Source organism: Sciurus vulgaris (assembly GCF_902686455.1).
Source record: "Sciurus vulgaris genome assembly, chromosome: 19".
Lineage (NCBI taxonomy): Eukaryota > Metazoa > Chordata > Mammalia > Rodentia > Sciuridae > Sciurus > Sciurus vulgaris.
The window spans coordinates 23212857-23239837 of NC_136480.1; the positions used below are offsets into that span (position 1 = coordinate 23212857).

At 54.4% G+C, this 26981-nt stretch overlaps 1 protein-coding gene across 3 annotated transcripts in view; it reads right to left on the minus strand.

Annotated features, from left to right (window-relative positions):
* Positions 1-26981, minus strand: part of LOC306650399 (FERM domain-containing protein 4B) — a gene marked incomplete at its 5' end in the record, with an annotated part of 188852 nt that overhangs the window by 33407 nt on the left and 128464 nt on the right. For 2 of the 3 annotated variants that reach the window (XM_079122420.1, XM_079122422.1), the window contains 6 exons: positions 4062-4148; positions 5758-5815; positions 7865-7930; positions 8952-9035; positions 23018-23040; positions 23776-23832. In XM_079122420.1, coding sequence (XP_078978546.1) covers positions 4062-4148; positions 5758-5815; positions 7865-7930; positions 8952-9035; positions 23018-23040; positions 23776-23832 — 375 coding nt within the window. Of the gene's footprint in view, positions 1-4061; positions 4149-5757; positions 5816-7864; positions 7931-8951; positions 9036-22747; positions 22990-23017; positions 23041-23775; positions 23833-26981 lie in introns of those variants that run through there. The other variant, XM_079122421.1, reaches the window with a different exon arrangement.

The following is a 26981-nucleotide window of genomic DNA, read 5'->3' on the forward strand; positions in this document are numbered from 1 at the left end:
GACACACACACGTGCAGTGCTCAGCCACGACCTGCCGTCTGCTGCTTGGTGAAGATCGGACATTCCTCCTGGAACCCTAAGTGGATAATGAAGACCTGGAAGGATCATGGACTTGCATTTTTTTTTTAAAGAAAAACTTCATTTTGAATTCCAAATGCCCTGCCATTTGGAATTAACCTGAGTCCTCGTCTATTTCCTTCTTCTACAAGAGTTTGTGATGCTTGTTTCACACACAAAGAGAGGATTATCTGGACTTTTAATAGCCGGAAAGTTTGATTTGTTACTCAGGATGTCAGTGTCCTCTTCGCCTGCTGGGTGTGTGGGCACACACCTGCCATCCAGTGACTCAGGAGGCCGGGGCAGGAGGACTGCATGTTCTGGGTCAGCCTCAGCTACTGAGCCCTGTCTCAAAATAAGAGATAAAAAGGCCTGGGGGTGCAGCCTGGTGGTAAAGCACCCCTAAAATCAACCCCTAGTTCCACAGAAAAAGCTTCTCTCTCCACGGCCTCAACCCTTCAGGCATCATGGTGAATGAGTTGAGGGGAGAAGGGGCTTACAGGGCCCTGAAAATAGGGACTCCTTACCTCACCAGCACTGGGGACGTGGGCTAACGTCGGGTCCCTCTCTAACCAGGGACCCAAACACGTCCCCCATGCCCTCCTTTATTGTCTGCCCCCCTCGCTGCCAGGGAACGATGACCAGTCGCCTGGTGACGACTGGGTAAGTCGTGGTACTGAATGAAATCTCACGGAGCTGCTGCATTTCAACTGGGCCGAGGAAGAAGCCAGTTTTAAGAGAGAGCAAGCAATGCGCCACAGGCCGTGGGGCAAATCCACTCCAGACAGCGCCTGGTGCTCAAGCTCCCGCCCTGATGAAAGCTCCCGTCCTGCACTGATGAAACCCCCGCTGCGGCCCCAGCTGTGAAATAGCTTTAAATCTGAAGTGCATGCAGAGCCCTTGCAGGGTGCTCTGGTAAGCAGCACAATGCATGCCCCCGCGGGCAGAGGCAACGAGAAGCAGACCTGCCCAGGAAGGCCCACGGCCTCCACTAGAGGGTCTCGCAGCAGAATATTTTCAAAACAGTTTCTGGCATCGGGCGTCTGATCCTGGTACATCTCCGGCTTTTCGGCCACTCATAACAAGGCAGGCATGTGGCTCAAGAGGCTGGGCCTCCAGGGCCTCCCTCTACGGTGTGTTGGTTTGACCTTGATTCCTGCCTGGCCTGTCAGGCCGCCGGCTGCTCTGTCGGCTGAGCAAACAGCTGAGGCCGGGTCCTTCCTTCCTGTCGGTGCTCACAGCCTGTAAGTCATGCACTCCAGCCTTTGTGCAAACGGGGCTGGGAGAGGGACTCGCAGAACCCGCTTCCTCCCGCGAACCCCTCATGCTGGTGGGGCACAGAAGAGAGTAAGCGCGTGGAAGCAAAACCCAGAGTCAGATTTTAATGGGAGAAGAAAGGACGAAACCGGTGTTGGAGGAGGGAGATTCCAGAACAATGGGAAAAGACCAGGCCAGAAAGTGGTGACCCAAGCCACCCGGTGCAGGGTCCTTCCCGAAGTGAGTGGCTGCCCGGAAAACTGCAAATGGACAAAGAGACTGGCTTCTGGCCTTGAGCTGAACTTGGGACTGAACGGCCAAGCTGACCGATGGTGTCAGGCAGTACTGACCAACCTCCATGAAGCTGCAGGCCGAGGAGCGAACCGGGTGTCGTGAGCAGGGGAGTGGACGCTGAGCGCCACACTGCGCAGATTCACTCTCCACGGCTCCAGGAGGAGGCCTGGTGGCTTTGTGCGTTCTGTGGGGATCTCAACATCATGGAGGCACAGGGGCTGGAACTCACTTCCGAATTAAGTCACAGCTCACACACAAGATTCAGAAAGCCCAGCGAGACTCCTCAATGTTCCTTCTTAAAGCACCATTCAGGAGAGAAGTAAATTAGCAAAAAAAGGCAAACAAAGTAACACGGGGGAGGTCAGCCTGAAGCAAGCCCCATGGCGGTCATCTACCAAACAGATGCTCGGAAGGTACTGGCCTCGGCTGGGTTACCAAGCTCTGCACCCCCTCCTTATTCCCTCCCCAGGTTGCAAACCATGCTGTCCGTCAAAGGGGAACTGGCTAAATAAATCATGTGTGTCCATGTAATGGGACACCAGGTAGCCTTCAAAAGATCAGCAAGAACTGCTTCCAAGTGAGAGAGAGCTGGAGAAGGAGAGCTGGGCAGGGGAGCCGCTGGAGCAGGAGCTCTCTTTGTGAAGCCTTGGAATAGTCGCCAACAGGTCTGAGTGAACCAGCACAGTGCTCTTGGCAGCCATGTCCTTGGAGGAGGAAGAGACTGCAGAGAGGATTCCTGCCCCAACAATTGTGCTTATGAAGTGTTTGCTTTTTGTTTGTTTTAACAATAAAAACTGTACTCCTTTTGGTAAATATGCAAGTATAAATGAAAGTGATGTGAATATATTTGAGAAAACTGGGTGCCCTTCATTTCTTTCTCTTTTTTCTCTTTTGGTACCAGGGATTGAACCCAGGGGCGCTTAACCACTGAGCCACTTCCCCAGCCCCTTTTTGCATTTTATTAGGGACAGGGTCTCACTGAGTTGCTTAGGGCCTCACTAAGTTACTGAGGCTCGCTTTGAACTTGTGATCCTCCTGCCCCAGCCTCCTGAGCTGCTGGGATGAGAAGTAGAGGCTCCTGGAAGGCACCCTTCATTTCTAATGCTATTAATTAGTAATTTGGTACTAGATGTGAATTTTCAAAAGCAAGCAGGAACGATCGTATCCTATTCTCCTGGAAACTCAGTACTCATTCCTTACTTCAGCAGACCTTGCTCTCGGGGCGGTGGAGGCAAGTGCTACGTGTGTGGCTGCCTGCGGGCTCTCCCACGTCCCTCACGCAGGAGGGGCGGCTGCAGAATGAGCTGTCTCGTGTTCATTGGCAACTTCTGGTGGGCAGCCTCAACGCACAGCGGGTCTGGACGGCACTGGAGGAGGGGTCGGGCAGCTTCAGGCCACTCTTCTGTGCAATCTGTGCGAGTGTCACAACCACAAATGGGGACAAGACGGGAGTTCGATTTGCGTAACATGAGGAAGACTGTGGACACGGGAGGTGCACGGCTGTGCGGTGATTATAGGCTGCTTTGTGAAAAGCAAGAAGAGACAGACAGGTGGGTCAGGATTACTTAAGGCTGTGATGTCGGGTTGTGATAACAGGCAGGCTGACCTCGGTCTGTTATTAGAGGCCACTGTGCTGCTCCTGCAGCCTCCAGGGATGGCAGCAGAGCCCAGGGACGGTGGCAAAACCATCTAGGGCAGCGTGGGTGTATCTTAGTGTCACCATAACACCAAGGAGGCCACAGAGAGCTGAAGGGGCGCCCCACAGACCTGTCCAATCTAACACAGGCCACAGCGGACTGCCTGCGCATGCCTGCGTCAAGAGAAGCCACCACACGATAAAATCCTACATGGAAACTAATGTCACTCATTCAGCCTGGACGCCCCCGGTCTGGTAGGCTGTGAGTCTACGAAATCACACGCTCCTTGTTTTTCTTTGTGAAAAGCAAATATGTTTCCTGCAGAAAACTGTGAAGTGAAGGTGAGTTAAAAATAGTGTCATTTTAGGAAGAAGATTACTCATAACCGTACCACTGAGAAACAATGAGAACCTGAAATTATGGCTTCTGTCTTTGTGATCCTGGGACGATCCAATGCAAATACGTGTGCATGCAGGAGTGCACGCCCACACACACACACACACAATCTGTGACACAAAGGGCCTCCTGCTGTTCAGACTAACCCCAACTGAAGCCTAACTAAGCTGTGGTCCACCTCCTCACAGCTCAGTCTTGGTGCATGGCTTGGTTGTGACCTCGGAATCGGTGACCAATGTGGAATTGTGTAAGTGGCGCATCAGTGAGTTGTGAAACGCATCTCACATTAGCTACAGCTTCTCTGAACAAACACTCCACTAGGCAGAACCCTGGCCCGAGTCCCTGCAGGTGCCCCGGGTGGTGACGTTGCCGGCTCAGCAGCTCTGGTCCGCGCAGGCATCTGGGGGGATCCACACTTACCTTCCGAGGCTTCACCTTGTCCTGTAAGTCGTACTGGCCGATGCCTTTATAGCTGATGCCAAGCCACCAAGGAAGTCCTTGTTTATCCTGGTGGACGGAAGAGAACGAGGCCTAATTAGGTCTCGGGGAGGTGAGGCGATCCCTCTTCCTCCCTCAGCAAGTGCCGGCAAGTCGGAACAGCTCTGCTGGCAGACAGCAGAGAGCGTGGGAAACCCGTGACTCGGCGCTGTCTCAGGGTGTCTTCAAGGAGCTGTGTAGGTCAGAAGAGACCCAGGCTGTCCTGGGCACTCCGTGAGGCTCCTCCTGGATGGGAGGGTTGGACAGAGACGGGAAGCAACTCCACCAAGAGGCTCTCTGCGCGCTCAGTCAGCGGTCAGCCGTGGAGGTGGGGCGCGCCCGCGGAGCCACGGGAACATTTCCGGACCCGTTTGTGACACAGCCAGGTTGAAGGTCAGCACGCCCTGTGGTGCTGCAGAACCCCGGGCAGGCTGAACAGCGCCCGAGGGGCACCGCGCCTGGCTCAGGAACGTCTGCTCCAGGCGGGCCAGAGGGAAGGCGCCATGGGAAAGCCCAGGCTCCCCGCTCCACCCGCGGCACAACGCGGGGCAGGCACAGGTTCTCCTGCGAAGGCCCTCGCTGCGCGGCATGCGTTACCTGACTCCCCAACATCTTTAATGGCGGAGATGTCAACTTTCCTGACATCAAGTCACTGAAACACCGGGCAGTGGAAGGTCATCCTGGGGTGGGGCGTGCATAGCGGCAGAGCCCTCGTGGAACAGCCTGAGGTTCCACCCTGGGCTGCACCCCAGCACCACAGAATGTAAGTCGGTAGTAAATAAATACCACCAGTCCTCTTTCCAACAAGACTCAGAAAGTCTGTTTTGGGGGGTGGTAACAGGGACTGGACTCAGGGGCCCTCGATCACTGAGCCACATCCCCAGTCCTATTTTGTATTTAGAGACAGGATCTCACTGAGTTGCTTAGTGTCTCGCTTTTGCTGAGGTTGGACTCCAACTTGTGATCCTCCTACCTCAGCCTCCTGAGTCACTGGGATTACAGGTGTGCACCACCACACCCAGCCAAGTCTCCTTTGTTAACTATGCTCTACCCCTTACCATCTTAATTTCTGTGTGTGTGTGTGTGGTGCTGGGGATAGAGGACCCAGGCCCTCAGCACACTAGGCAAGCACTAGCACTGAGCCACACCCCCACCCCAAAAACCCAAAGGCCCAATGTTCTGATATGCGGGTGCTGACTCACAAAAGGCGTGGGAGGAGGGAGGAGTGGAGGTTCACGGATTAGACAGGAGAGAATGGGAGGATGGGATGGAGGATGGGGAGGGGGATGAGAACGGGAAAGACGGACGTGGATGGATGTTGCTTTCCTATGTTCATTATGAACACACGACCTGTGTAACTCCCCATCAGGTACAACCACGAGAATGGGAAGTTACACTCCATGAACGTATGATGTGTCAGAACGCATTCTACTGTCATGTATCACTAGAAACAAATTTTTAAAAATCTTGGACAAAAAAAAAAAGGAAAATCCATCCTACTTGAAATACTGCAATTTCCAGAAACAGATTTACATATAAATGCATATCGATATATGTGGTTTTGGAAAGTGGATGTTGTTCTGTGACTCATAAAATATCACAGGCATCCTGAAAGCTTCGTAATGCAGAAAGTGTTTACCTTTACAGCGTAGTAATGGACCCCGTACGTTGGCAAGTCTTCTACGATCTTCATATACCTATGGAAAATGAACAGAGGTCTCACTGAAATTTCAAAGGGCCCTTCTGGGACAAGTGATCTGAGGAAACACGGTTGGTTTTGACTTGCGTCATTTTGACCACGACCGATGTCTTCCACTCAAGTAGAAACAGAACAAACCACTACAGGGAGTAATGCAGTTCACAACTCACCCACTGTTACTAAGCGTCTAATAGAACTTAAATCTAAAAACACCCACAGGAAATGTTATTTTCTGAACTTTAAGATTTCTATGAGTTGGAAATATGTTGGACTAAAAACTCAACTTGCAAGTCTTTTTTAAGGTAAGCACCTAATGATTCAAGCAATAAGAATCAACTTTCAGGTCTTATTCACAACAAGTAAAAAACTCCAACTATTCCTGTACTGAGTGTGGTCAAGGCACACGGCTGTGTACTCCTGTCACAACTCTCAGAAGTGGATTCTTTAAAAGGGCGGATTTTATGGTTGTAAACCTAAAATATGCACGACCCCAAAATAAGATACCACTACTTGATATTTTTATAAAATTTTTTTTTGGGGGGGTACCAGGAATTGAGCTCAGGGGCACTCGACCACTGAGCCACATCCCCAGCCCTATTTTGCATTTTATTTAGAGACAGGGTCTTGCTGAGTTGCTTAGCGCCTGGCTTTTGCTGAGGCTGGCTCTGAACTCGTGGTCCTCCTGCCTCAGCCTCCGGAGCCCCTGGGATTACAGGTGGGTACCTCCTTGCTAGCCCTACTTGCTATTTTTTAATTCAATTTTCTAATTCTGTGTGCCTAGAAGGCTTTGCAGTGGACTGGACTGAACTGACTGGACTGACTCCCCTCCTCCCCTCCCCCTCCCCCCTCCTCCCCTACCCCCTCGCCCTTCCTCCCCTCCCCTCCTTCCCAACCTCCAGGGGCTGAGGTTCCTGCTTAATCCAAGAGGGCTTTTACATGACAATCTGAAGATCAGTGTCTCTGGACACAGTAATCCATCACTTGGTAAATCTTTTCTCTTTATTGTGGAGCTGGGGATTGAATCCAGGGCCCTGGGCTTGCAAGACAGCTACCCTATCAGCTGAGCTGTGTCCCAGCCCAATCACTGGGTAAATTTTAAAGTAAGTGGCTTATATGCAAATGAACATGGGAGGTCAATCAGTTAACCACACAGGCCAGGATGGCAGCCAAGTGAACTGTACTCTGCAGCCAGAAGGAGGGAGGGGGAGGGCTCCTAGCTCAGCAGGGACTGCAATACCCTGGCTGGCCAGCCTGCTGACCCATCAGGGTGCTGTCTATCCTCCCTTCTTTCCCTGGTCTTCCCTGCCTCCAGGTCGGAAAGCAGGGGCAGAGCGGAAAGGCCAAGGATTCCAGGCCAGGATCGCTGGCTTCTCCTTTCCTCCCTAAAGTGCAGGGAAGCCATGTCCCCATGAAACCGAGATCAGGGCAACGCGTAGAGGTGAGTGAGGGCAGGCCCTGCCCGGGAGGTCGCCTGGCCTGGCCTACTGTTCTCCCCTGCCCCATGCTACACTCAGCGGTGGCTGTTTTAGAGTCTGAAGGCCTTCAAAGTTATTCTCCAACTATCACACCAAAAATGCACCTAATGCCGTTGGTTGTTATGACCTTCGACCTCTGGTGCATCAAGAGAACCATGCTCGATGACCCGTGGTCCTTCTGTGCGTCATAAAGCACAGACACGCGGCACTCTGGGTCACCCTGCTCCAACACACCACGAGCCCCGCTGGAAGCAGACTCCCGCCGAGCCTCCAGCTTCTCTGGAAATATCAGAGGGTCGCGCCTGAGCACAGCCCCAGAGTGACCTCGCTGGGCCGGGGCAGGCCCTCCCTGCACCATGTCCCTCTCTCCGGTCACTCTCTGCCTGGCCGTACCTCTCCCCTTGTCCCCTGCCTGACACTGGTGGGCCTCTGAGTGGGTGGCACCGAGTATGGAAGGAGCCAGGTCGCTTCCCCCATGAAAGCTACTTAGGACTCCACGGATATCACGCGAGTGACTTCCTGGCGCAGAAACCTCACGGTGAGAGCTGAGCGGAGGGAAGACGGGTACTTACTGAACCACGGCTTGACCCCGGGTCAGGCCTCTGACTTTGAGATAGTGCTCGATGACCCGATCCTCACTGCAAAACAGGAGGCAGCAGGTCAGCGCGGGGCCGCGGCCCGGAACCCACTCCCAGGTCCACCGCCGCCGGGGGCTGGGGGAGGGCCCTGGCCCGCCTGGGGGACACGGATCCCCGAACTCAGACATCCGACCGGCAGCATGGCAACCTGGCCTTTTAACGCAGGCATACGGTAGGTGGGATGATTTTTAAAGGCCACTGATTAGAAAAGAACACGGGATCAGTTTCCCAGAGGGAAACCAGCATGGAGGAGGCCAGTGACTTGCACAGCAGGGGCTGGGGCTGGGTCGTGGCTCAGTGGCCGAGCGCTTGCCTAGCATGTGTGAGGCACTGGGCTCGAGTCTCAGCACCGCATGCAAATAAATGAACAAAATAAAGGTCTAGTGACATCTTTAAAAAGTACTAGAGAAAAGGACGCAATGCGGCTTCTATACTTAATCTCATCATAAATTGGGGAAACATCCCGACTTCCAAATCCAAGCTATTGAGGCGAATATTTTATGAGCTTTGGTTTCCCATCTTTAGTGGAAAGGAAGACCACCTTCAGCATTTGTGGACAGAAGCCAAGGAGACTGGGTTTAATGGACTACATGTGGTTCGAAATAAATAATTTTCAAGGGAAAAGATGGGCGGGAAAATGAGTTCCATGGATTCGTGAGGATACACACCACCAAGGTGACCTGCGTTCTGGAATCTCTCACTCTGCCCGGCGTGCTACTAGGGGAAGGTGGTCCGTGTGGCCCCGCGTATAGCGGGTCTGTGACCCCTGGCGCACTCTGCAGCATCCCACTCACCCGGAGGGGACACAGGTGGCCCTCTCTACCCGGGGCTGCCAGCGCATCTCGGCAGGGAGCTCAGGGTGCCCGGAGGTCTTCCAGCCTCCAGGACCCAGGCCTACCTCCCGTCTCAGGCCTCTGACGGACACTCTGCTACTTCTCTCACTTGCATCTGCCCAGGTCCCGGCGAGCACAAGGGCTGGACGGGCTGGGCCAGCGGGTGGGTGTCAGTCCCCCCGACTTACCAGTAAGCTAGAGAGGGGTGCTCCTGCAGGGTTCTGGTGGGGAAGGCCGCCAGGGTCTTCAGCTCCTTCCGGGCCTCTTCGTCACTAAGGAGAAACACAGTAAGGCAATTCAGGCACCATTACCTACAAAGTCCTCCCAGCTGGTCACCCGAGGAAAGGGACCTGAAAAGTAACGGATCAGAGCACGTGGGGTCTACGAGAACGGCGTGAGCAATGCCCACAGGGTTCCGCGCAGGAGCAGAAGCAGCCATGAGCTTGACAACCACGTCACAGGACGGCGCGTTGAGACTTACGATCCTTCATCTCCTTGGTCACGTGAGGTGATGAGAACTGTGTGTCCTCACGCTATGTGGTACACAGCACCCTCCACACTCCCCTCTGTGACCCTTCAGCCTCCTCCTGGTCATCTTCAGTGCTACGTAATATTCACCACCTGGGAACACCAGTCACAGAACTACTGCGTCCACCTCTCACCACAGACACAGTTCCCCGTCTCCCCCTGGGCTGTGATGGACAAGCCACCACGTCTGGAAACTCCCTCTCTGTGCAAATCTCTGGAAGAGAAACCCTAGGAATGCTCCTGGGTGAGGTCCAGCTGTCCTCAATTCATAAGGGGAAAATCTGAGTTGCCAAGAGAAGCAGGTGGTCTTCGAGAAGAGCACCTCCGGGTGGAGAAGACTCTGGCAGCTCAAGCACTTTAGGAGAGTCCACAGGGGACAGGCACCCCGCCAAGGCCGGCTGGCCTCACGCAGCACCAAGTGGCCTTCCTCCCCTCCCCTCCTCCTCCTCCGCCATTGCCTCCAGCCATGCTTGTGGATGGGTCCCAAGGGCCAGGCGCCCACAGCACCCTCGTGCTCAGGAGGGCCTGTGGGAGCTTTCTCAGGCAGAAGGCACGCCTGCTATCTGTGCCTTCCTGGCCCGTGTGCGAGGGCTGGGGAGCCCACCGCCGTGTGCAGGACCCAGGATGGGTCTGGTCGGCTCCGAGCCCAGTACTTAACCGGCCGACCCCGGAGCGTGCTGAAGCACCCCGTGCACGCTCTGGGCTCTGGGCAGGTGCGGCCCTCGTCACCCACGCCCAGGTACAGAAGCCCCGGAGTCTCATGGTGCAGTTTTACCCTGCTGCCCGGCGGGGGGTGGTGAGACTGAAGCAGGAGCCCCATGTGGAGGGGCAAACCCTGAACGGGCAGAGGGGGCTCCAGAGCACCCCGCGGCTCTCAGAGCCAGCACTGCTGATCCGGCCTCCAGGCAGGCCGCTCTCCTCGGGCTGGGCTAGTTCACATGACGCTCCCCAGAGCATAAGGAGGGCTCACTCCCCGCTCCGACCCGACTTCCTGGCCACGCCGCCACCGGTGGAGTGGACCCTTTGAGCAGACCACGCAGCTGCCTGTCTTCTGTGAGGATGGAGCAGGGTGCGTGCCACCCAGCCGGGACCACTGTGGTCGGCACCTGTCAACACTGCGTGTCCAAGCCAGGGCTGCGGCCCTTCCTGAAGCAGAGGAGTTAGCTTTCTAATCACTACAGGAAACAGAAAGTCGCTTGGCCCCTGTTCTTACATAAGAATAAGTCTCTCTATTCTCTTGAAATCTGAGCAGCTTGGCTTAATCACTCTGACAATCTTGGGAAACTGGTTTGGACTTCCGGAAAATCAAAAATATACTACAATCCAATTTATTCATGTGAAAGGTCAGCTGTCAGCTCCCAGGATTAATATTTATTTTTCTTAATAATATCTTTTATGTTCTGTGCTTGAAAGGCCGTTTTTATTTCTCGCTTGTTCTCTCTCTCTCTTTTAAGAGTGCTGGAGGTTGAACCCAGGGCCTGGTGCATGCTAGGCAAGTACTTTGAGCCACATCCCCAGTCCCACCCCTCTAGTTTTAAATGAAGTTGGCACTGGGCATGGTGGTGCACATGTGCAATCTCAGCTATTTGGGAGGCTGAGGCAGGAGGATTGCAAGTTGGAGGACAGCCTGTACAACTTAGTGAGATCCTATGCAAAATAAAAAGTAAAAAAAAAAAAAAAAAAAAAAGCACGGTGGGGGGACCTGGGAACATGGCTCAGTGTTAAGAACACCCTTGGGTTCAGTCCTTACTACCACAAGAGAAAGGAAAGACAGTAATGACCAAACTGTAGTGTATTCCTACAGTGGAATAGCATGCAGCAAAGAAAAAGATAACAGCCACCTACAACATGGGTGAATCTTACAAATACCTAGACACTACAGACCCTGCGTGGAAAACTCCTGTACCCGAAGGGCCAAGAGGCAGAATGGAACTGAGAGAATCTCACATGGGTGTCCTTTGTTGGCCTGGGGGCGGTGCTCAGCAGGCTTGTGAGGTCCCCGTGAGGCCGCTCCTCAGGCATGTGGCTGTGGGCGGTGCCCTTTCTCCTGTTCTGTGTGATAATTCACAACAAATCTACATCAAACACGGCCCCAGAGTGGACCAGGGTGCTGAAGAGCAGCCGGCTGCCCTGCACAGGAGGCTACGCTGCTGCTCAACAGTGAGAACTAACTGCCAGACGGGAGCCCGCAGGCGCTGGAGTAGCTGTGCCTCATGCTACTGGGGTTCACTGACCTCTGGAATGTAGGACCTGACATTCCAGTGGGCAGGCGGGGCCCAGGGCTCATGGACCCGCCCTCCTGGGAGCCTGTGGGGGCTGCCGATCTGGCTGCAGCGCAAGGTCCCTCCCTGGCTGGCCGGGCAGAGAGGATCATATAAATCAGCATCACCCGAAAGCAGCTGGGGAGGTGAGTCGGCCATCGGGACGTCTCTGCTTTTTACGGGCAGTAAACACTTGCCTCGTCTGGACATTCCTGACCTTAAGGGCAAGACAGATGTTGTTTTAAAGACGCACTTGGCCAGAACAGTCTCCAGGGACTGGTCACTCCAAGTCCTGGCTGGAGAGGGGGCCCATAAATCTACACCACTTGCCACTTCTCAGGTCCAAGCCAGCTGTGCCTTAGTGCAGCAGGAATCCCAGGCCCCAGGGAAAATCCAGGGCCTCTATCTCAGCAGCCCAGCTAGGAACCCCTGGGCGTTCCAGATGCCCATTTCCATGGCCTTCCAGAAGGACCCTCTGCTTGGCGCTGCTGGTTCCCAGGGGCAGCCTCCAGTCCTTCCACGGGCGCCTGCTCCCTTTACCGGCCTCAAAGCCCTGCTGCAGTGTGTCAACCCCACTCGTTTTTGAGAAAGCCACACAGCTGGCAAAACCAAGGCCACCCTGTGTGGGGGGGCACGGGTGGAAAGAGCCACCCCAGCCAATGTGTGCACTGCCGCGCTACCTGCAGGCTCGGCCATCAGCCACTTGCCACCTGGCGAGGGCAACGGGCGAGCTGAGCCTGCTGGCGCTTCCTGGGGAAGCAGAGACGCTGCTGTCCGTGCTGGCCTGGGCTTCCCTGCCTTTCTAGAACAGTGTAAGAAACCAAAGCAAAACAAAATGCCCAGGCCCCAAATTCTGCGTTTCTCACCCACGCCAAAGCTCTTCCTCACCTGACCCAGAGTCAAGGTGCACAAAGAGCCAGGTCAACTCCGGTGACCACCCGGAAACCTCTGCAGGGCTTCGTTACACAGAGAAATCAGCTGCACTCTGGACAGGCAGCTTGGGACTGGACTCTGCTTTCACCTCCACACGAGCATCATCAGATGCTCACTTCAGAAATGTGGGTGTGGACGTCAAAAAGCCGTGGTCGGGGGACACTAGAGAGGAAGACAGGCCTGCTCTGAGTGCACAGGTCCCCACAGCCCAGACGTCATTGGACAGCCAAGGCCAGGCCTTGGAGGACCTGGGCATGCCAGCACACGGGGAACTGGCAGACCGGACATTTACTGCTCTTGGAGAGCGGAGGTGATCCCAGAGGCTAGCCTCCACTGCTGGCCGTGCAGGACTAGATGAATCAGCTCCTCCCTGCCCTGATGGGCCACGTTTCCACGGAGGAGGAGGAGGAGGAGGAGGAGGAGGAGGAGGAGGCAGAGTGGAGGAACCAACAGCCGGAGCAGCAGGGGTGAGAGGTGCCGACGCCTGAGCCGTCTGGGCTGAAGCCCGTGTTTAAGGAGGGCAGCTCCTAAACGTGTGATTGTTAAAAGGGTCTCGGTCACTATTACAAAAACCTAAGGCTATGCAGTCCCTGACTTAGACGGTTCAACTTAGGTTGGCTCGACTTGCATTTTTTTAGTTTTTTGGCACCGGGGATTTAACCTGGGGTGATCTGCCACGGAGCCACACCCCCAGGCCTTTGGATGCTTTGTTTTGAGATAGTCTTGCCCGCCCAGGCTGGCATTGAACTTGAGATCCTCCTGCCTCCGCCTCCCGAGTCACTGGGGTCGAGTCTGGGCCACCATGCTTGGTGACTTAGGGGTTTTTTCGACTTGACGTGGTGTAGAAAGAGCACCCATTCGGCAGAAACCACAGTGATTGCTGTTCTTTTCCGGGGCTGGGGATACGTAATCCGAGCCCCTCTGGGGGTGGGCAGTGCTGGTCCCTGGTCCCCAGGGTGGCCACCAGCGCTCTGCAGTGAGCCCTGCTGCTGAGCTGCGGCGGCCAGCAGCAAGGTGGTTTGACTCACACGCTGAACTGACAACAGGCTTATGGGGACGTGCCGCCGCAGCCAGGAAGCATCTCTGCTAGGACCTGACCAGCCGCCGGGCGTCGGGGAGAGCGTGTCAGAGATGCAGATTCCAGGCCCCCAGACCTCCGGGCTCAGGGTGCAGAGGGTGGGCAGCGAGCACTAACAAAGGTTCAGGGGCCACCGGGATGGGGCACGGGACACAGGACAGAACTCCAAGAGGAGACGACCGTCCACGGAGGAGGAGCTGGTGGGAGGCCATGCCCAGGCTTTTGGGTGGGAAGCCAGAGGCGGGTGACGGGGGATTCCGGGCCTGGCTGGGGCTGAGACAGCCACGCCTCTCTGCACAGGGCCGCGGGCTAGATGTGAAAGCACGTCCAGAGATTAAGTAGCTTAGACTGCACAGAGAGGAAGGAGCAGGCTGTGCTCCAACCACAGAGCCACCCCTCCTGGGTCCCACCAACAGGGGATGGAGGGAGAAGTGGAGACCCCGGGGCTTTGGCTTCGCCGGAGGCATGAGTGTCCTGTTCTGATGGCTTCTGACTAATTCCATGAGAATGTGTGTTTCCTGGGTGAGGACAGCCTGCCTTTTCAACTAGATCGAACTGGATTAACTCAAACTGGATTAACTGAGATAACAAGACCTGATGTGTTCTCTTCTCTCTCACGCCAACCCTCTCAAATGGCAGGGCCTCTGTCGCTGTGCTCTCGCGTCAAAGCACCAAGTTCACCTTTACAAAAAGATCTTGAGCCAGGCTCAGGGGCCACGCCTGTGATCCCAGAGCCTCAGGAGGCTGGAGGAGGGACGGCGTGTTCTAAGCCAGCCTCACAACTCAGACCCCGTCTCAAACCAGAAGAGTGAGCTGAGGACGTGGCTCAGTGGTAGAGCACCCCTGGGTTCAATCCCCAGCTTCGAAGGGCAGAAAATTTTCAAACAAACTATACTACCAGAGCAGACTGCAGTTATTTTCAGCAGAATCTTAAAATGGGGAGTCCAAACTCTGCAGGGGCAAAGCCCAATCCCTGCACAAAACTCCTCAAAGCGCACCGTACCCAGCGACCAGCCTTTTACACTGACTCAAAAACTCATGGCTCAGGAGGCTGAGGCAGGAGGATCCAGAGTTCAAAGCCAGCCTCAGCAAAAGCGAGGCACTAAGCAACTCAGGGAAGCTCTGTCTCTAGATAAAATACAAAATAGGGCTGGAGATGTGACTCATGGTAGGATCTGGAAGACCAGCTGGGAAGGGAGGGGACAGGTGGGAGCAAAGGAACCTACATTCAGTCATCCAACAGCTAATGCTGCTCCTGGTTACTGTGACTAACTTAGAAAAACGGCCCACAGCGGGGCTAATTTCAAAAACAGCTCAAATAAAGACCCTCTTCATCTTCCACCCGTCCAGACCAAAGTTCAAAGACAGCAGCTCCAACCAGCCTGGAAGTGAGGTGAACTCATGGGTGCACCTGAGTCCACAGATGGGGACGGGGCCCAGAGATGTCTGGAGACTCACCGAGGCTGGAGGTAGATCCAACAGACGTTCGACCTGGTGGTGGCCCTGTCCCCGCAGGAAGAGGAGGGAGAGGAGGAGAGGAGGGGTGGAGTCTGGGGCAGTGGGGCCTCGCCTGCCCCGCCTGGCCTATCCTGGCCTCCCCTCCCGAGGCCGCAGGCTCTGTCCCTTCCTGGAACCCTCCGCCTAAGCCCAGTCAGGTTGCAGCTATTTGCAGAGGGCAAGGCGGAGCTGCAGGATTAGGAAGCCGGCTCCTGGCAGGGTCACCGGCAGGGTCAGCCCAGGCAGCCCTGCCCCACCTGTCCTGCAGAGTGGGGGCGCCCCTTCCACCCACGGCAGGCGCTCCCTGCGGGGCTCAGGGTGAGTGTGAGTGCCCTGGCCCGGACCCTCGACCCATCCTCACAGGCAATGAAAGAAAAAGGAATCCTTCGCGCTTCTCAGGGACGTCCCGGTGACGCCGTACGTGAAGCTCTGCTGCAGCTCCGCGAACGCCCAGCACCCCAGCCCTCGCACGCGCGGGGTGGGCGCCCTATGTCAAAGCAGCCCGCCACAGCCCAACGTGCAAGAACCAGCCAGCAGCAGCTCTTGTGGGAGTACCACGACGGACCCCCAGGAAGGCGCCCGTGGTGTGCAGGGAGGGTGTGCAGGGAGCCTGCCTCCTCTCCCTCCCAGCGCAGGGCGCCCGAGGCCTGGCCCAGCCCCCCGACTCACCAGGAGGCGGCGGGTGATCACCCTGAGGAGGACCCCAGAGGGTGAGCCCACACTCGGGGCCCACTTATGGAAGGGTCATCCGTCCTTTGTCTAAGATCCTAATTCACCTTTGCTTATTTTCCTTGGCTAGGACTGGCCACCCCACGGGTTCACAGTCACCCCAGGGGAAAGGACTTTGGAAGCGACCTGCCAGTCCCCAGCCAAGCAAGCAGGACTGGGGTGATGCGTCTCAGAGGCTACGGGACGCGCAGGACCTCAGCCCGGACACCTCCCCAGCGCGAGGGTCAGCCAGTGTGTCACGGCCTGGTCCCCACACTGGTCTAGCCCAGGCCTCTGGAAAGGGCAGCATCCTCTCCGCTGGGATTCCTTTGCCTGCCCCACCTCCTACCGAGGACAATGGACCCAGCCATCTGCACCCTGGACGGGATCAATGTCAAACCCCTTAAGAATTTGAATCAGAATGAAAACGTGATGAGAGACCTTTCTGCACATCAGCCAGCTTGCAGAAGACTCTGATCAAGCCTCCTGATCAAGCCTCCTGCGAGCCCACAGCGCTGCCAACATGCTAGGAGAGAGAATCCACAAGGATGGTGCAGACTGAGAAGCAGAGGAACAGGAGCCCCTCGCTATTTAGAAGGAAAACGCTTGAGCTGGGCAAGGGGGCATGCTCCTGTGACCCTGGCAACTCAGGCGGCCGAGGCAGGAGGGCAAGTTCCAGGTCATCCTGGGCAACTTAGTGAGGCCCTGTCTCAAAACAAAGTAACAAGGGCTGGGGTGTGGCTCAGTGGTAGGAGGCCCCAAGTTCAGTTCTCAGAATCACAAATAAAAGCAAAGAAACAACAACCACCATAATACTTCACCTCTCGCCAAATTGACAGAAGCAGGCAGGACGATAATGACTGCCGGTGTCCACGGGGAGCCAGGATTAGGGAGTACATACAGAGTGTTGGTTTTGCAAAATGAACAAGTTTCGGAAACTGGGCGCATAACCAGGTGAATGGACTTAATCCTACTGACTTTTTTTTTTTTTTTTTTTTTTTTTTTTTTTCCGGTACTGGGGATTGAACCCAGGGGTGAACCTCTGTCACAAAGCTACAGCCCAGCTCTTTTATTTTTTATTTTGAGATAGGGTCTTGCTAAATTGCTGAGGCTGGCCTTGAACTAGCGATCCTCCTGCCTCAGCCTCCCCAGTTGGTAGGACTACAAGCGTGTGCCACCCACACCTGGTTTGACCTGAATTCTTAAGAGTGGTGGAGATGGTAAATTTCATGCTACATATACTACACCATGATTGACATTTTCTTCCTCCTCTCATTCAAATCTTGAGTTTAAAAACAGGCACAATAATAATAATGCAGGAGAAATAATGCAGTGTTTTCCTGCCAAAGAATGAAGAGCCAGGAAATCTGTTTCTCTCCTGGTGGAAACTTCCCAGTAGACAAGTGAAATTAGTAATGGTCAGCTGGACACCCAAAGCTCTGTCCCTTCTTCTTGCACCTGTGACTCAACGTGTCCTGGCTCCCCTCTGACATCTGTGACACATACCAATGCCCAGGTGTGCCTTCTGGGAAACTTCCATGCACCTGAGCAGACCGAAAACCCAGCAAAGAAAACGCCATGCATTCTGCTGAACTCTCAGCCGGTATCTAATGAGGAATCGCCCCAACTGTCCTGCCACTGCCTCCCACAGAAGGCCTCCGCGGTTCCCAAGTCTGGACTGGACAAGACAGAAACATCCCATTTCTGTGGAGTCGGCGCATTGTGTGTGTGTGTGTGTGTGTGTGTGTGTGGACCAGGGTCGAGCCCGGGGTGCTCGCCCTGACCACATCCCCAGCCCTTCTCAGTCCTCCTTTGGGGACGGGGCCAGCCTCCCTCAGCTGCCCAGGCTGGACTTGAACCTGTGACTCTCCTGCCTTGGCCCTGAGCTGCCCGGCCACATCTGGCTTCAGTTTTCATCCTCTTGCTGGTGAGGAAGGTAGTGAGTCTCCTGATCCCAGGAAGCTCCTAACAGTGGCAAAGCTCCTGACGCTCCTCCTGACGGTGGCTGCCAGGGCCCCAAAGCCCCTCCTACCTGTAAGGTGGGTAGGGGTGCACCCATTTTCACCTGGGTGTCCCGAGGGCCAGGGAATTAATACCAGTAACAACAGTAACAGTGTCCCAGAGGGGACAGCTAACCCTCCCCATTACTACCTGCACCTGGGCCTGGGTCTGACCCACAGTGCCCACCCACCAGCACCTCCCAGTGCATGCAAGTACTCAGCATAGCACCTCGGCCCTGGGGCTGCTGTGTTCTTCCTGAAACTGACTTTAGAGGCTGGACAGGGACTCGCATCTTAGAGTTTTAATTGCTCCAGAGGTGGAAGAACTCAGCTGCAAGTTCCTTGCTAGTCTTTGATTTGTTTTCCTCACTTCATTAACTCTTCCCAGAGCATCTGAAGAGGCCCCTTCCCATGGGACGTGGCTGCTTTTTATGACACAGCCGTAAACCAGGACTATTTCCTTCCCATAGGAAGGGCTGTGTTCACATACCCTCGTGAGCCGAGAACCAAACCCGGCCACTCACTGTTTCTCATGAACAGAAGCAGGTTCACCTGAGCGCCTGCAGATCTGGGGATCGTAAAGCGGGCAGGCAGAACCTTGGGCTCTCGGGCACTCTCCCTGGCTGGCGGGGCAGTGATAAGGCCTTGCCTCCTTGCTGGGCCAGCTTTCAGGAATTCTCTGTGCCTGCGTCCTGTCACCAAGTGGCTGGTTATCTTCGGAGTGCAAGGCTGACTTGGAAACTCAGACCGTCAGTTATTTAAAGAAAATGGAAGAGTCCTCGCTTGGCTATTTTAATTGACTTGGAGAGGCCAGGTTTCCTAGTTGTGATAATGCCAACTTAAAATACTCTGAAGGAAATATCCAGGAAGTAAAATAGGAGCAGAGGGTCTTTAAGGGCACCCTAGGCCGGGTGGGAGGTACAGACCTGTCATCCCAGCGACTGAGGAGGCCCAGGCAAGAGGATCACAAAGCGGAGGCCAGTCTTGGCAACCTAGTGAGACCATCTTGGAATCAATGAAAAGGGCTGGGGATGTAGCCAGCGGTAGAGCACCCCAGGGCTTATGCCCAGGAGGGCAAAAAAAGAAAAAGAAATTAAAGACGTTCTAGGGAGACAAGTTTGAGCAAGGTCACGAAGATAAATCAGTGGAGGAGAGAAGAGAGGGCGTGACCAACGCAGCAGCAGCACAGCAGCACGAGGGGGCGAGGGGGCAGCGTGGTCCAGTGGCCCTGAAGTCCAGCTGGGGCTGAAGGGCAGGTGTGCAGTGCAGTGAGAAACCAGGGGAGATTTCAGACGTGAGTGACATCAGATCCACATCCAGGAAGGCAGCTGGACAGTGCGCCCGGGCAGCAGGGAGTGGCCAGTGCACAGTGCCACCTGGGCCCGCTGGTTGTGCGCCCGGACCACCACAGCCTGGACCTCACCCCTGCTACCCTGCTGAAGGGCACGAGGCTGGCCTCCTCCTGGGGCTGAGTGGCCCCCGGCAGGACGTTCCCACAGGAGGCAGGAGGCAGGCGGCAGGCTGCGCGCACAGGCGGACTTCCAGTTCAGAGGAGCAAGCTGGCGGGCGGGGAGGGGAAGCCTTGGAACCTGGAGCAGAGAGGGGCGGTCCAGGCCGAGCTAGGGAGCGTTCAACTTGGGACGGAGGGACGCACGGGGAGTGGCCAGAGCTGCCTCAAGAACAAGTTGTCCAGTCACGGTCTTAGTTTACTTTCAATTTAATTTTGGTGCTGGGGATTGACCACAGCGGTGCTTAACCCCTGAGCCACATCCCAGCCCTTTATATTTTATCTAGAGACAGGCCTGGCTGACTTGCTTATGTTCACTAAGTCGCTGAGGCTGGCCTCAAACTTGTGATCCTCCTCCTTCAGCCTCCCAAGTCACTGGGATGACAGGCGTGTGCCACCACGGTCCCTGGCTCCCATCACTGTCTTAACCAAAAACCAGCTGTGTCTGCCTAAGAAGGTGTTTGGCGACATATTCCAGCAACGTTTACACCTCCTGAGAAGACAGCTGGAGTTCTAACGGACAGCATGACCACCCATGTGGACACCAAAAGGAAAGGACACCTGGGTGGCCATGGGAGTCCCTGGACAGAGCTGGGCTGCAGGAGGCCCTGCTGACAGGCACGGGGCTGCCTCCTCCACACCCAGGTGGGCGCGGGCATACCTGGGGGTCCGTGGGTGCTCGCTGGAGAAAGCTGTGGCTGGCCCAGAAGTTAAGCTCAGTGACTTCAAGAACTCGCCCTGCCATTTCAGCCCCCCAGCCTCGTGAGGACTCTCCCTCTGCTTGCTCCCCGGAGAGAGCTCGGGTCAGAAAAGACCAGGACAGTCCCGAAGGCACACGATGCTCCTCAGGCGTTGTTCACGTCAGCCCCCGTGGCCAGGGGCACACGCCCAGGGCAGCTGGGCGGGGGTCGGTCAGGCCCACCCGGTCCACGGGGCTCTGACCTCAGGTGCACAGGAGAACCTGGGCACTTCGTATAGACGTGATGCACGCGGTCCCAGAGCGAGGCTGCCGGGAGGGCGGCTGCTGTGAGCGCCATTCCACGTCAGGGGAGCGAGGCCTGGGGGCGAGCGAGCTCCAGGTGCCCAGGAGTGACGGGCAGACCTGGGGTCCAGCCGGACCCTCGGGGCTCCCGCTAACCGCCGTCACCAACCACGATCCATTCTGCCTGATTTTCTTTTTTAAGGGAAATCACTGGGTCTGAGGCCGCGGTTCAGTGGTGGAGCGCTTGCCGAGCATGTGTGGGGCGCTGGGTTCGAGTCTCAGCACCGCATATAAATACATGAACAAAACAAAGGCCCATCAACAACTAAAACAATTTAAAAAAGGAGGAATTATTTTCTTAAGTTACTTTGGTAACAAAACTTCGGAGGAAAAATATAACTTCTCCCTTGAGGCAAGGAGGAGATCAGATGGTGGGCAGGGAGGGGCGTGTCGGCCACGAACCCAGGTTTCAATCCACTGGAGGACTAATGACAAACTCGCATTTCAAATCCTTCCTCTCACCCTGATCAGCGGTAACCAATGCTTGTGAAACGATCAAAATTCACAAAGTCCTCCCACATCGCCCACCTCCTTCAAACCACCCCACCAAGTTACTATTTTTGTTTGTTTCAAAGCCCTGGGGACGGAACCCGGGGCCCGTTATCACTGGGTCACGTCCCCAGTCTTTTTAATTTTTTGAGACAGGGCCTCACTAACTTGCCCAGGCTGGCCTCAAGTTTGCAATCCTCCTTCCTCAGCCTCCAGCATCGCTAGGATCTCAGGGAAGTGCCAGTGTTCCTGGCTAACGTCGCTGTTTGGATCAGCCCCAATTTACAGACAAGAAGACCAAGGCTCAGAAAGGATAAAGGACTCCTTCAGGGGACGTGCCCATAAGACCCAGCTCCACGCTCCACGACTCTCCGTGGTTGGACGATCTCAAAAGCGTCTCACACTTCTTTCAACCAGAGTCGTCAGCAAACGACCAGAATCAGCGGAAGTTGGATTGGGCTCGGCCAGAATCCGCTGGCTCGGTTTGACGTGGGCCCAAGTTTTCTGGACTAGTCAGGGAGGGTCCCTGGCCTCCGCCACCACGGGCAAGGGATCTGTGTGCAGTTCGACTTTCTCCTTTCTATCTCGGCCTCTTCAGATCCACGTGGTCTCAAAAGTGTCCTCAGAGGGGCCGAGAATCCTGACAAAACGTCCAACCTACCGTAACAGCCAAGGCGCAGGAAGAGCGCACCACAAGCAGCAGCGGCCCCCGGCCCGTCCACACCGTGGGGTCTCCCGCGGTCCTACAGGAGGTGCCACCTCGCTGTTAGGAAACCGAGGCTCAGTGCTCGTCCTCTGCTGGACCCTGAGGAAGGGGAAGGGCAGCAGCCAGTCCACCAACCTCCGAGCGAGGGTGGGCCTGAGTCTCGGTGCCAAACGGTTTCACGCCCCATAAACACGGGCGCTCCTGGCACGTCCCACGATCCTGGGAAGCCTGGGCCTCCAGGACAGGGGGACACGGAGCTCTCGGTGTTATTAACGACCTGGACCTGTCCCTCCAGCCTCTGCCTTGTCTTCCTTTTTTTTTTTTTTTTTTTCCTTTTGAAGATCTTCACTGACTTTATTTTCAATTCCAGAATCAGGCAACACTTCGTCCCATGAAACCCAGCACGTGTTCCCATTTTCTTTCAATTTAAAGAAAATTGGATTTAATGTTCCTTCCCCCCCCCCCCCCCCCAAGCATTTCTTTCCTTTCTTTTGTGGTAGTAGGGATTCATCCAGGGGCCCTTTACCGCCGGGCGACATACCTGGCCCTTTTACACTTTTATCTTGAGGCAGGGTCTCACTACATTGCTGAGGCTGGACTCGGACTGGGGACCCTCCTGCCTTGAGTAGCAGGATTACAGGCATGTGCCAGTGTGCCCAGCTCAAAGCACTGCTTAAAGTAAAACAATGACTCACACAGTGCCTTAAGGGGAACCGTGACGTTACAACCGAGCGTCAGGTAAAGTGGATATGTGGTGTTGTTGCTCAGTGACAGGAGGTCGTCCAGCTTGGACAGCGGCATTTTACCAGCTGCTTAAGGAGCACATTATCCAAGGCTCAAATGGAAAGGAGTAGGAGGTGATTTGTAAATAATCCCTGGGTAAAGTTTACCAGAGTGGAACATTAACCTGGGAGGCCAGGCGTTCAGAGCTCCTTCCGCCTGTGGCCTTCCTTCCTACCCACCTCCAGGGCGGAGGAACAGGACAGAGCAGGTAGGGAGTGAATTCAAACACAAACACTCCCGTCTGGCCAGTTAGGCAGTTGGAACAGAGTCTGGAGCAACAACACAACTGTTAGGTCAAGTGTGCGGGGAGGCCCCCAGGGCAGCTGCAGAAGAAAGCCCCTATTAATCCCTTCACCAAGCAGCTGATGGACTTAATCTTCTGCTGCATAGTTACTCTTCAGACACAGGATCGTTATAAATTAAAAAAATTAAATAAAATCAGCACGACCTACCGAAGCTCGTTATAGACTTCTTCATCTCTTAAAGGGTGGATGCAAAACAGAACTTTGGAGAGCCTCTGATTAAAACTCTCGCTCTGGACTGAAAAATTGTTAGCTTCGTTTTCAGATTCATTCACCAGAAGAATAGGTCTCTATTTGAAGAGGGGAGAGATCTCAGTCTTGCCTCAGGACCTCTCTTTTGATTTCCCATCCATTGTTATTCAAAATAACCTTACAATGAGGGCTGTTTTGCATGGTAATAATCAGGAGAGGAATCATTACCTTGTGTAATCTCCCTTGGCTTCCTGCAAAGAAAAAAAAAAAACAGAGACAGATGATCAATATGTATTTATGTTAAGCTAAATGAATTATTTACTCTTGGTCATTTTCCCATAAAGCCCCTGAGTTTTATGTAGAAGAATGTACACAAGGAACACTTTCCTCGGGGTCGTGGAAAGAATGTGGCATACATAAGGAAACTAGCATCCAGGAGAGATTCCTTATTTTTAACAGGGCAAATACACCAGGAAGCACAGAAGTATTTCTCCCTTCCCAGGCACACATTCTAGGCTGTAAAATGTGCAAACCTCTCACACAGGTAAATCAACATAGGCCATTTGTTTTCTTTTTGCTTTTTAAGCCAGCCAGCACAGAAACAGACCTTTGATTTCAGCTAGTGCCCTTAAGAATTAAAGGGCTCTTTAACACGACCACAAGAAAATGTACGCAAAAGTTACTAAATTTAGTTGAAAATTACAGCTGTTCCAACAGCTGCCGCCCCCCAGGCTCAAGCCCCTCAGAGCTCTTTCCCAGGAACACAGTCCCAGTGCTTTCCCACCGAGTCTACGTTCCATTTTTCGTTGATGCACAGCGTCACGCGACAGCTCATGCAAACTTTCAATGCACCAGGCAGCAGCTCACATTTTTCACTGGCAGACACCCCGCCGGACACTGGCCTGGGCGAAAGTTTCAGAGCTGCAGACCGTTCACAAAAGCCAGCCAATGAAAGCCAGCGGGCAGAGGCGGCCCGCCCTTCTTACCTGCAAAACCAGTGCTGCTAACTTGAAGATGGTCTCGCTGTCCACTTCGATCTGCCCCTGTTGGCCCAAAAGGGAGAGCCGGTGAACACAGGCCGCCCCAGGTGGGAGCGAGGGCTGTGCGTTGAGGGAGGCTGCCAGAGCCTGGCACCTCCAGGGTGGATCAGATGCGGCGGAGCGTACCATCCCTCGCCGGGCGGGGGTGTGGAGGACACTGGCAGAGGGGAGCCTGCCTCTGTGCTTTCGCTAGCCCAGGGAGTTTTGTTAAGAGCAGAGTCGGGAGGAAACAATGGCTTCTAGGACGAAAATCCAGACCACTTCTAAACAAATACTTCTCTGTGCAAAGTCTCTCTTAAACTCTGCAGATTTTGCTAGATGTCTGTGCTGGGTTTTCCTGAGGTACTTCCCCGCTCGGTGCTACAGCGTGTTTACTTCAGTCTACACACAAGGCAAACAGTACTCAAGCATCAACTCACTTCTGCATCAAGGGCACATCACTGGGTCGACATCCGTTCCATCCTGGATAAAAATGGGAATTCCTAAAGATCACTTAGAGCAAATGCTGAGGAGACTGAAATCCTGTTGCTCAGAATGAAGTTTGATGAACTCTATCATTTTTCCATGATTTGATTTTATTTATTTTTTTTTTGGGGGGGGGGGGTACTGAGGATTTAACCAGTGTGCTCTACCATGGAGCTATGTCCCTAGATTTTTTTTATTTTTCATTTGGCAACAGGGTCTTGCTAAGTTGCTCAGGTTGGCCTTGAACTTGGGACCCTTCTGGCTCGGCCTGCGGAGTCACTGTGATGACAGGCAAGGCCACCATGCCTGGCTCCAACATCATATTCATATTTCAAGATCCCCAGAAAGTCTTGAGCTCTGGGCTGTGATTAATACGTTCCCCGCCCCCTCAGGAGCTTGGGAGAATCTAAATGTGTCTGAAACAATATTTTCTTTAGTAATAATAGATGCATCTCTATTTGTATCTTTGAATGTTGTGACATATGTACGTACAATTGCCACATCATTATTGTAATATGGCAGCAATAAATTGTCAGAGATGAACTTCTACTTTAAAGATATTTTTTAGCCAGATGTGGTGGTACATCCCTCTCAACCCAGCTCCTTGGGAAGCTGAAGCAGAAGGATTGCAAATTCAAGGTCAGCCTGGGCAAATTGGAGAGATCCTGTCTCAAAACAAAAAAATAAAAAGGACTGGAGATGTAATTCAGTAGTAGTGTCCCCGAGTTCCATCCCCAGTTTGGGTGGTATGTGGACTTCTAAGTATTAACACATGCACAAGAAATCCCCCAAGCCCTCTTTGCCCAAGTCGGGTATACTTGGTACTTGAAGATGCCTAGTGCTGAAGGACGTGGCACTGGTGGTCAGGTGGCTGGGTGGCCCTGCTCTCCTGCTTCCTTCCCTCTGCCTGTTGGATCTGAGGGGGAACTTCTGCTAGTTATCCAGGGTCACTGCTGGGAATAATCAGGCGGAGGGAGAGCAGAGGTTGTCGACTCCTGTCAATCCTGCAAGGATTAAGCTCGTCTCTCAGGGTTCCAAGTGATGGGCTCAGGATGCTCAAAGAGCAAGGTAGTAGAACTTCCCACAAAAACCACCAAATCAAGTGAGAAACCCCAGGCGCGACAGTGCCAAGAGCGGAAGTTACTCGAGTCTCCCTTATTTTACAAAATGAGAACAAATGAATTTCCCCTCTTCCAGCAGGCCTGCCTTCTGAAGCCTCGGGCAGAAACCTAAGTTTTCTGCTTCAAAAGTGACAGAGCCCCAGCCTTGGAATTCAAAGTGCGCCTATAATCTCTAGAAACAGATTACAAAATCAAAGAGAAGGCCAGCCGGTGTCGGACTCGATGGCCGTCTACCTTTCAAGCAAGAGACAGTGGTTTTTCTAGTCTGGTGAAAGACGAAGAAGTGGTTAGTCCAACAGGGGAGGCAGGTGCCGATCAGACTGAATTTTGGAAAGGCCAAATTCCTGCCGTCCGAAGACAGACAGCTGCGGGAGCAGGGCGGCCAGGCAGGGAACTCAAGAACACCTGCGCTGGGCGTGAGGCCGGAAGCCACACTGAGTCTCATTGGTCTGCACGTCTGAGCAAAAGAAAAAGTGCATTATTGGGTCATTAAAAACCAACGATGAATAACATAGCTTGAAAACGAACGTCCACTCCTGCCGGCCCCTGAGCCCTGCAGGAACCGGCCCCTGAGCCCCTGAGCCTGGTCGGAACCTTCCAGGAGCCGTCTAGACACCAACTTCTCCATTAGTCAGTGGAAGCTCATCAGACAGATAAAGGCTTCGGCAGACGCTCTTTGAGGCTGCCAAATGACCAACTACCTTGGAAGGGTCATTAAATATTTAAAAAGCTGAAAGGAGGAGCCCAAGCGTGGAAGGTACCAGGCTCAGACAGCCCCAGAGGCGCGGGGGCAAATACCGGGCTGGAGGCGGCCTCCCCTGCTGCTCAGGAGGCCAGGGCAGCGTGGAGGAGGGCGAGCGGGGGCAGGGCTGCGGTCTCTCGAGTCCTCCTGGGGAAGAGAAGGGAAGGTGTGAGCTGGCGAAGGCCTGTCTTACCCCGCCTGGATGCTCAAGCAACACATTTCAAGTCCTAATTCTGATTCCAGGGTCATTTGACTCGTCCTTGGAGTCTTCTGAACAACGCGTCAATCAAATAAGGCCTTTGGCCAGGTCCTGGGCAGCATGGCTGGGTGGAATTCAATCAAGACAGACAGAGTCCTAGAAGCTTCTGCCTGGAGTGGACCCATACTTGGGACTGCAGCCTGCCAGGACAGAAGACTTCTTTTACTTCCAACCCTGGCAACGGAGCTAACCTTACAGGTCCTGGGCCAGGTAACACGAGAGCCGGGTCTCCACAGAGAGAAGGGAAACGGATCCTCCGGTGGGTTTCCATGACGTCAGGGAGAGACAAAGGGAACCAGAGAGGCGCGTCAGGTGACTGCTGAAGGCACGGGGTGAGCAGAACCGTGTCAAGACCCACACTCACCGCTGGGCAGCTCAGTGCACGGAGGACTCGTGGCCAGTGCGAGGAGCAGCTCTTGCTGTAGCCTTCTCCCCCAGTGCTGGGTTTGAACCCAGGGAGGTCTACCACTGCTAGGTGGGGACAGCCAGTTAAAATGCACAACTGGGCAAGGATGGAGGCTGGTGCTGTCCAGGAGCCCTCCCTGTGGGCTACCACTGGCCAGCA